Source organism: Peromyscus maniculatus, chromosome 1, assembly GCF_049852395.1.
Source record: "Peromyscus maniculatus bairdii isolate BWxNUB_F1_BW_parent chromosome 1, HU_Pman_BW_mat_3.1, whole genome shotgun sequence".
In the NCBI taxonomy this organism is placed as follows: Eukaryota; Metazoa; Chordata; class Mammalia; order Rodentia; family Cricetidae; genus Peromyscus; species Peromyscus maniculatus.
In genome coordinates, this window is record NC_134852.1 from 49517661 (window position 1) to 49528249 (window position 10589).

General features: G+C 49.6%; 1 protein-coding gene across 1 annotated transcript in view; it reads left to right on the forward strand.

The window, feature by feature from the left end:
* Window positions 1-10589, forward strand: part of Dpy19l3 (dpy-19 like C-mannosyltransferase 3) — a 73288-nt gene extending 62699 nt beyond the window's left edge. The window contains exons 17-19 of the mRNA XM_006985016.4: window positions 1748-1880; window positions 4333-4491; window positions 6783-10589. Of these exons, the coding sequence (XP_006985078.1) occupies window positions 1748-1880; window positions 4333-4491; window positions 6783-6944 (454 nt within the window). The 3' untranslated portion in view covers window positions 6945-10589. The remainder of the gene's footprint in view (window positions 1-1747; window positions 1881-4332; window positions 4492-6782) is intronic.

Genomic DNA, 10589 nt, shown 5'->3' on the forward strand with positions numbered 1-10589 from the left:
CTGCTTTCCAAAGACTACAGCCGCCTGCTCTGGCTTTCTTTTTACATTTCAAGTAGTCTTCAGGATTACCTTCATGTCTTAGCACAGATCAGCAGCCTCCTGTTTCTTTTCTGCTTAGTCTTTTGTTCTGTTTTGTGTTTGAGGCAGGACCTTACTATGCAGGGCTGGCTGGCTTAGAACTCAGAGGTCCACCTGCCTCTGCCTGTCTCCAGAATGCTGAGATCAAGGGCAAGTGCCATGTCAGCAACCCTCCTGTTTCTTAACTCAAAGATAAACATGTCTTGGGATGTTCCTAGTGAGCATCTGGGAGACCCTTCTTTGGGGCAGAGGCCTGGAGGAGCCCCCACCCCAATAGCTCTCAGCTTTCCCCAGAAAGAAGGGAACTGAGTCAGCTATAGGTTCTTCCTTTGGCCAGACACCTCTGTCATCCCATCACCCAGAGCTGAGACAAGCGGATGGTGATTTTAAGGCTAACATGGGCTATGTGGCGACTCACTGTCAAAATTTAAAAGAAGAAAGCTCCTTTCTCTCCAGTGCTGAGGGAAAGGAAGGGCCTTGTGTGGGGCGTCTGTCCCTCTCCATCATTGCCCCTCACAGTCACGAGGAAGCAGAGTCGGAGCTTGGTGGTCATTGGGAAATAAGTTCATGGATAGCATTAGGGTATCCCACACTGTCTAACTTGGCTTTGTGTATTGTTTACTTTGTCAAGGTTTGTTCCCATGTCAGAAATAGTGTGCTCTGCATGACGGATTTACTACTTAGAGGTGTCTTCCCAGCTCTTGGGGTTATTCGCAGGCTTTCTTCTTCAGATGTCGTCTACAGTGATACTGGGTTCTGCTTGTATGCACTTCTAGCCCATGAAATTGAGTCAGTCAGCTGTCTTTCTCTGGCTTCTCACTTACTATTTGTTTCTTACTTTTTTGTGTATGAGTGTCTGTCTGTGTGTGTGTGTGTGTGTGTGTGTGTGTGTGTGTGTGTGTATGTCTGTGTGTGTGCACACATACACACATATACACATACACACATATATACATATACACACACATATATGCATGGTGCATGTATATGCATCATATGCATGTATTGCTTGAGGAGGCCAGAAAAGGGAATCCTATCCTCTGGACTGGGAGTTGCAGTTGGTTGTGAGACACTGCGTGGGTGCTGGGAACTGCACCTGAGTACCCCCCCCCCCCCCCCGAGAGCAGCCAGTGTCCGTAACCACTGAGCCTTCTCTCCAGCCCTCACTTTTCATGTCTAACCTTTACTCTCAGCGCCCTTTTGTTCAGCTCAAAAAGCAGCTGCAGCCCCAGAGATCTTTAGCTGGACTCCACCTTTCTGGGCAGTGGTAGAAGAGAATCCTGCAGAGGCTGTGGGCTCAGGAGCTCACTGCCTGCTTCCAAAAATAGTCCATCCATCATAAAAGCCAACTCTTCAAACTGGAGAGCGAGACGCTCCTCAGCCTTGGCTCTAGTGAAGAGAAAACAGACAGGAAGTGGGCTGATGCTGAGACAGGAAGATCCCGAGTTCCAGGCAGGTCAGAGCTACATATCCTGAGACTGTCTCAGAATAATTAAATAATTAAAGTTTGCATAAAATGCCTTGGATGTAACTCAGTTCAAGTCATTCGTGTGACCCCCTGACTCTAACTCTTCACATTTCCCTTCAGAACTGGGGGGTTCTGAGGGGGAGGTGTTGTCTTCTTGGAAATTGTAGTGTTGGGGTTAATCCGCGCTCTGAACCCTTGTAGCTCTAACACACCAAGAAAGGCCGTGTTCGCTGGGAGCATGCAGCTGCTGGCTGGAGTCAAGCTGTGCACGGGACGGACGCTAACCAACCACCCACACTATGAAGACAAAAGCCTGAGAGAGCGGACCCAAGCGGTGAGGCCCATCTTTTCGTGTGCCCTGTGCTGTCACTGAGGCCAGAGGGCAGGTCTCCCTGTGCCATGATGATGGGCTGCATGCTGCACACCTCCTGCAGAGCCAGAGCCAAAGGGCGTGGGGCTGGCGTCCCCTGACTCTGCCTTTTAGGGCTGGGTCCAGCACATGCTCCTCTTAGGTAGGCAAAGGACTAAGAGGATATCAACATCCTGGGACATGTGGGAGGCAGCATTTAAGCCAAAGCCCTTGGAGCTAGTGATTTTAGAAGGAAAGGAATGGAAGTGGACCAGCAGTGGGCCATTTCTGGGGTGTGTGTGTGTATGTGTGTGTGTGTGTGTGTGTGTGTGTGTATTGAGGGTGTTTGCTGTTGGTTTAAATAGATAATACAGCCACATAGTTCAAAGTTCAGAGCATCCAGAAAGGAATGGCCTGACACATGTTCACCTCGTCCCTGTATCCTAGCTATCCGCCGCCTTCCGAGGAGACAAATAGCATGTATGTATGTTTCTATGTGTCTGTATGTGGGTATGTGTCCTTGAGTGCAGTGCACACAGAGGCCAGAAGAGAGCATCAGATCCCCACTGAAACTGGTGCTGAAGTGGTTATGAGCCTCCAGTGTGGGTGCCAGGAGCTGAACCTGGGTCCTCTGCAAGAATATCTCCTGCTTTAAGCCCTGAGCCACCCCTCCAGCCCCATCTTTTCTTTGTCTTCTTACAAAGCAGTACTGTAGTCTGCCTTCCTCCTTGACACCGTATTCTGGAGATGACGTACCAGGCAATGGTACCGTGTAGAGCAGGACCACAGATGAAGATGAGCGCTGCTGAGCACTGCCCCCAGCCCGCAGCCGCAGCCCCTCCTGGCCACTCGCAAAGCTGTAAATACTTTATGTGGCTGTGGTGCGTTCTCTTCAGTCATTTAGGCCATTCCTGATAGAGTGGTCAAGAGGGAAACTGTATGTATCTTTTCTGTGTAGTCTCTACTGGTGTACCGGTTCTTAGGTTTTATCAAGGCACCCTCTGAGCAGGTCCCTTCAGTTTATATGCCAGTCAGCAGTACAGGAAGGGGCCTGGTACCCAAGTCCTTATCAACGAGGATTCATACTGCTGAATGTTTCAGACTGCACACCTTTTTTTTTTATTATTTATTTTTAATTTTTATATAGGGTCTCACTTTGTTGCCCAGGCTAGCCTCAAAGTTGCCATCCTCCTGCCTCAGCCTGCTGAGTGCTGGGACTGTAGGCTTTTCCTAATGTGCCTGGATCCTACTACGTTTCTTTTTAAGGTTTATTTTAATTATGTATAAATGCAGCATTTTGGGGGGTTGCTGGCTGTGCACTGTACAGGTGCCCACAGAGGCCGAAGGCGTCAGATCCTGGAGCGAGAGTTAGAGGCAATTTTGAACCCCCAGCATGGGTGCTGGGGCTGCACTTCAGTCCTCTGCACGAACAGTATACACTCCAGCCTCCGAGCCATCTCTCCGGTGCCTGCTTCGTGATGCGGTTAAAGAACTCAAAGGTTTCATCTGGCTGGAGTGTTAGCACATCACCCCATATTTGGTAGAAGGACAGAAGGTTCCATTGGGAGTTAGCCAGCTCCACTCAGCTACAGAAAGGTAGCTGTGTTCCACCCTCTCCCAGAGGTACCATCTGTAAAGCTAAAAACCGACGTCCCGGGGACGCCAGTCCTCGCCCTCCGTGTACTTCGGCTGAAGCCTCCTGACCCAAGCAGTGATGAGAACAGCTCACCTCCCACCTCACCTACCCCGTGGGTGCCTCACTGTGCATCAGGCCCTCACCCACAGCCCTGTATCAGGGCTTAGGGCGCAGAGGAAGTGGTACTTCTCACAGCCCCGGGCTGTGCCCCACGCTGCCTGCTCCCACAGTGATTGCTCTCGGTGTGTGGTGGTGGACTTGAGGCCAGGGCACCCCAGGGAAAGGCTGCTACTACAGAGTCCCTGGACTCAGGAAAGAGCTGAGGTGGAGGGGGGTCCTAGGTGTCCTGGGCCAGCAGCACACAGTGTAACAGCCACAAAGCAAGAGGGCCTGCTCCAACCAAGGTCAGGGGCCCTTGGACACACATGAGCCCGAATGGTACCACACACATGCTTGTCATGTTGACTCAGTCATGTTAGTAATTCTTAGAATTATAATCTGATAAATATATCCAAAACTTAAAATGATTTGCTCTGAATCTAGGTCTTTTTGACATCTAAGCTAGATGTGTTCAGTGTGACTCCTGTTCCCTCTTCCTATTAAATAATCATAGTATCCATTTGGGAATTCCCCACCCTCCTACTCCAGACTGTGATTGACAGGACAAGAGTGGCCTGGACAGGAAGATTTGAGTGTCAAGTTTTAGCACCGCCCTCTGGGGATGTTCCCTCCCTTCCTCCATCAACTCCCAGGCGGCTGAGAGGCTAATGCGTCCTTGCCCCTTTCTCTCTCGTTTTGAAGGTTTATCAGATATACGCGAAACGGTCTCCAGAGGAGGTGCACTCGCTCCTGAGGTCCTTCGGCGCTGATTTCGTGATCTTGGAGGATAGCATCTGCTACGAACGCAGGCACCAGAGGGGCTGCCGGCTGCGTGATCTGCTGGACGTCGCCAACGGACACGTGAGCACGTGGCTTCTTGGTCTTGGGGAGCGGTCAGAGAGGGTGGGAGTGCAGGAGGAATCCCGAGTGATGCACACCGCTTCATAGCACGTGCGTGGATGACAGTTTGTGGAAGTCCCGCCCTCCAGTGACAGCGGGCCTGGGCAGGCACCGGGAGGGCCAGGCCTGCAGTCTGACTCAGGCCGAGCACCTCTCTGCCTTCGGCTGTTTTGCATGATGAATGAAGCCCTGCATAAATTGTATTTGTAAAGAATATTTCTCTGCTCTACACAACACATCTGCCTCTAAACGCACTGCTCCAGAGCATCCTGTGAACACATCTTCTTCCCAGGCTCTGTGGCCCGCACATCTGCTCCCTCCTGTCCATCACCACACACAGCCTCAGCGTAGCTCGCCCTCCACAGCAGGACAAGCTGTGTCTCCCTTAGAGAAAGGAGCATTCCCTCGGAGCTGAGCCAGGTCACAGTACACGGGGTCTTTGTTCCTTTTAGGATGTGGGGTGACTGGTGGTGTGTGGAGACTAGATCCGAAAACAGCCTGAAGGTGAGAGGTAGAGACTCAGATTTTTGCCCAAGGAAAGTAGTAAGCAGTGGCTGCCTTGACTTCAGAGGCTGAGCAGAACACGCGCCTGCATGTGTGTGAGTACGTGTGTGAGCATGTGTGTGAACATGTGTGTGTGTGAGCACGTGTGTCGCTTTTCCTCCCCAGTATCTATCTGAGTTGGGGAATTGTCTCCAATTGTTGTAGTTCTCTGTGTCTACCTTTTTTTTTTTTTTTTGGTTTTTCGAGATAGGGTTTCTTCCTGTAGTTTTGGTGCCTGTCCTAGAACTCACTCTGTAGACCAGGCTGGACTCGAACTCACAGAGATCCGCCTGGCTCTGCCTCCCAAGTGCTGGGATTAAAGGCGTGCGCCACCACCGCCCAGCTTGTGTCTAACTTCTGTGCATGAGACAGGATAATGTGCTTCTAGGAACAGGACGGCTCAGTCAGCTTTTCTGTGCTGTGATAAATACCATGGCTAAGGTAACCTGGAGGGGTGTGGTGGTTTGAAAGAAAAATGGCCCCCAAAGGAAGTGGCACTATTAGGCGGTGCGACCTTGTTAGAAGAAGTGTGTCACTGTAGGCTTTGAGGTCTCTTTTGCTCAAGCTTCCCTCAGTGTGACACTGAGACTACTTCCTGTTGCCATCTGATCAAGTTGTAGCCAGCACCACGTCTGCCTGCACACCGCCATGCCCCCTCCCATGATGGTAATGGACTGAACCTCTGAACTGTAAGGGAGCCACCCCAATTGAATGTTTTCTTTATAGGAGTTGCCGTGGTCATGGTGTCTCTTCACAGCAGTAAAACCCCAACAAGACAAGGGGAAAGGATTTGTTTCATTTACAGCTTACGGTCCTTCATGAGGGGAAGTCAGGGCAGGAGCTGATGCAGAGGCCATGGGAGGATGCTCTTTGCTGGCTTGCTCCCCATGGCTTCCTCAGCCTGCTTTCATATAGAACCCGGGACCACCAGCCCAGGGGTGGCACAGAGGACTCCCACAGTAGACTGGTCCCTTCCACATCAATCAGCAGAATGCACCATTGACTTGATTACAGGCGATCTGATGGAGGCGGTCCCTCGGTTAACGGTCTGTCTTCTCAATGAGTCTCATTTTGTCAGGTTGACAAAAGACCAACCAGGGCACAGGGAGATCTGAGTTCTGGTTCTGGTCTGCCATGAACGGTGACAAGTCTCATGACATAGAATTCTCCTTTCCAGCCTTGGTTTGCTCTTTGGATGGAGGAGAGGGAGGTGGACCATGATCTCTGAGTAGGGTTGACATTGAAATACCCTTTAACTGACCAGCATCACATCCCTCAGAAAGCCTAGGACCTACCCTGGTTTTTGTGGCCTTTATAAATGTGATTATTTTGGAGGTGGGTGCGGTGGCAGATGCCTTCAATACCAGCATCCATGGAGTGAGGGCAGAAGAATTAAGAGTTCTAAGTCAACCTGTCTACATAGTGAGTTCCTGTCCCCAGAAACCAAGCTTTGGGCTGTACGTAGTGGTGCACGCCTTTAATCCCAACACTCAGGGGGCAGAGGCAGGCATATATCTGGAGTTCCAGGCTACCTAGGACTACATAGAAAGACCCTGTTTCAAAATCAAACAAAGCAATAAACAAAAGCCAGGGTGGATGGGTAGATGCACAGGCGGGTGAATGGATGGGTGGGTGGGTGGGTAGGTGGATGGATGGATGAGGTCTCACCACTACCACTCAAGTTGTACTTGGGTTTGTTTTGGTTTCAGGAGATGGATGGGCCAGGAGAGAGTGACCCCGACTTGAGACCTGCAGACCACCCTCGCTTCTGTGAGGAGATTAAAAGGAACCTGCCCTCCTATGCAGCTCACTTCACTAGAGTATTCCAGAACAAGACATTCCACGTCTACAAACTGTCCAGAAACAAGTAACCGTGTCCATCCTTAAAACCCCAGTGCATCTGCAGCTGACGGAGTCGGTGTCTGTAGTCAGGAGCAGGGCTTGCAAGAATGCTGGGATTGCGGACAGCTGCAGACAATTCCGCCATCCTCCGAAACCCTTTCTCTAACTCCTGGCTCTTCCATCCTGTCTCTGCCTTTTCCATGAGTGTTCTTTCGCCTAACTGTGTGTGCCTGTCCAGGACTGGGAATTTGCCACTGAGGGAGTCGTGTGTGACCCACTGACGGCCCAGAAAATGAGAGCCTATTTAAGACCTGAAATACTTGTGATTTTCAGTGAACCTGAGCTAGTTATGAGTGAGTGTAGTTGACAGACTGCATGGTTCAGTTGTTGATATTTCTTCACCTCTGGGACCAATCAGTGGCTTTTTAAAAGCTTATTGTCCTGTCTCCTTTAAAATTGTATAACATTTTCCAGTTCACCATGCTTTCACACGTGAAGAAACAAATCATGTTAGGTCTTTGAATCTTAAATATTCCATTTGTGCTGTAAAATGTCACATGTGCAGAACTGTGGGGCAGACTGGGCACAGCAATCAGGGTGCTCCTGGGCCAGGTGTGGTCGCACACTCCTTTAATCCCAGCACTCGGAGGCAGGGGCAGGCAAATCTCTTGAGAGTTCAAGGCCAGCCTGGTCTATATAGTAAGTTCTGGGCCAGCCTGGGCTATGTAGAGAGATCCTGTCTCAAAGCAAAAAAGTGTCACAGGTCTCATCCTAGAAGTCTGCGAGGGTCAGAAGTACACGTAGCCAGGGAGCCTGTGCTACTGTTCAGGCTTGTTTAAAAACTCATTCGTGGTATTTAGCGTCTCTTGCAAGTAAAATAGTTTTGATTCATTTCTTACTCATTTCGATTTACTGGGCTTGCAAAACTTTGTAAACTTTTTGTGGTTTTGGCCTTTGTATTTTTTCATAGCCTAGAAACTTGCAAAGTCTGGGGGTTTTTTAGACACTGTATCTTGACTCCTCGAGTTCAGTGTGGCATTTTCATACCCTTCGACTTGTGGCCTCCAATCCTTCCCCTCCGTCCCGGAGACGACACTTTTCCTCCCTAAGAGGTGACCAAGTGCCTCTAAGCTGTGCTCAGTTGTGAACAGCAGAGAGGATTGGTGTACCTGGTCAGAGTTTTTGATAATTGCTTTTATAATTCATTTCTAATGGTGGGGCATGTAAAAGCTGCTGATAGAGGCATATTGTCCACTTAATTAAATCAAGATAGCTAATGAAATTAACTTTCTCTCCTGTTCCTGCCATTCGGAAGTGATTTAACTGTTTCTCCTCACACATTAGTGCAATCAGTCCCCTGGAGCACCAGGCCGGAGAACCGAGTGCTCCACTGAGTCGCTAGTCGGGCTGTTTAAGGAGCTTTCACAGTGCGTTTCCATGGTCTCATCAGGCTCAGGGTTCTTATGCAAAACTCATTTAAATAAAACATGGACAGCAAGGTTTTTAAATTAGGCCACTGGAACTTTGGAATCCTGCCTTGTCTGAACCCCTAAGGTTGGAGACCACTGCAATTAGGGGTAATGCAGCGAGAAAACGTGTTCATCAATGCCAAAACTTGAACGAAGCCAGCAATGTCGCGTGCCTGCCACAACCGCCAGCGCCAGTGGAACACTCTGGGCCAGTGCCTTACTCTGAAGGGCCAGCAAATGCAGTGAGGCACAGTGTACCGAGACCCATGACTGTTACTTTGTGGGTCAGTTTGCATTTGTTTCAAACATTCCTGTATGTATGTGTCTCATCGCTCCGTGTTTGGCGTCTTGGTATCCAAGAGCCGTGGACTTAACTTGGATGCACATCCTTACCGTGGTACAGTCATGCCAATCGGCGCTCACTTTATCCATAGCGCCCTTGCTGCCAAACCATTTCCTAGAAAATTCGAAGTGCCAAAACCAGTCTTCACACAGGCGCTCTCCCCGAGACACTGTGATGTGTATAGGACAAGTTTTTACTCTTGGTGACCAAATCTTTCAGCAAATCACGTTTGATATTTTTAGCTCTGATCAGGAATATAGCTTGTGACCTTGTCATCAAGCACACAGGAGAAAAGATGGCCTGCCCTTGGCTGTGGCCCCAATGCTGTGCAGGCTGAAACCAGCACCCTGCAGGCCTCGCTGCCTGCCCTTTGGGCCCTGGGGACTGTTACGTCTTGGTAATAACATTCAGTTGTGGTTCCGGACAGAACAAGCACTAGGCTTTGAGTTCACGGAAGGACCTCTAAGAACAACAGAAGTGCTCTGAATTAATGGCACTTCTGACCCTGCAGGGCCAGAGTCTCCAGCCCTCTTGGGAGCCACCTGCTGCCATCCGGCAGGTGGCCGCTGCCTCGTGTGCCAGGCTCCAGGGGTAGCCCAGCCCCGTCTCTGGTACACATTCTGCTTCTGACTGTGAGTACGGAGGCCAGCCACAAGAGGGTGGGGGGGGGTGGCTAGACGGTAGTGCCGGCCTAGCATCTCACAAAGCCTAAGCTTGCCCCCCAGCACTGCAGAAGAAACCAGACAGAAAAGGAGATACTTTCTGCAAAAATTTACATCTTTGATACTTTGATAAGGTGGATTTCTCATCAAAATTGCTTTTAAATTAAACGTGCTCGGGTCTGCAGAGATGGCTCGGTAGTTAAGGGTGTGTGTGACTCACTCGTGCAGAGGACCCTAGTTTGGTTCCCAGCACCCATGTTGGCCGGCTCACAAATGCCTGAACTCCAGCTCCAGAGGACCTGGTGCCTTTTTCAGGCCTCTACAAGCACTGCACTCATGTACCCATTCCCACTCACAGACAAATAATTAAAAATAAAAGGAAAATATTTTTTGAAAGTTAAATGTGGTCAGGAAAGTTATTAAATATTAGGGGATAAAAATGAAGGAAATGAATGAGCTTAGATTCCTTCCTAGATAATCTATGTACTCATCTCACCTTTCTAATGTCTACGCTGGAAGCTGGGCGTGTGGCTCAGAGGTAGAGAACTTGCCTGTCATGCATGAGCTCCTGGGTTCTGTCCCCAGCACTGGAGGAAGCCTCAGCTGACAGGAAGACTCCAGAATCTTCTTCCCAAATCATGTTGTTGGTGTGATTTATGCAAGAAAGAGAACCACAGACAAAGACTCCCATGAAATAAAAGCCCCTGGCTTCTCATCAAAAGATCAGTGAGTGACCGTACTATTGTCCACTGCTGGTGACAGTTCCCCGCATTAGCCATTCAGTAGACAGTTACTGTCCCCATGCCTGGCAGAGGGTCAGAAAGGAGGGCCCACCACTTGATTCCAGATGTGTTAGCCAAGCACATAAGCAACAAGGCCGTTAAAGATATCAAGATACTTCCCAGAAATGTAGCTCATCTTCAGCCAAAGTGTGTTTGAAACATTTGATTTTAAACACAGCTTAGAACCAGAGAAGGAGCATGAAGGTGTCTCGGATCCTGTCCATCTTATCACGTTTGCGGCTGCTCCAGCCATGGCGGCCCGTGGCTGGGGGAAAGAAAGCACTGGTCTGTTAGGTCGGGGCAGCGACTGGCCTTCCCGTTTGTGACATCGGTTGGGGAAAACCTTAGAAAGAGCATTTCTAATTTGTTGTACTGAATTGTATAGAGATTATATACTAAATAAAGCTCTTTTCAATGA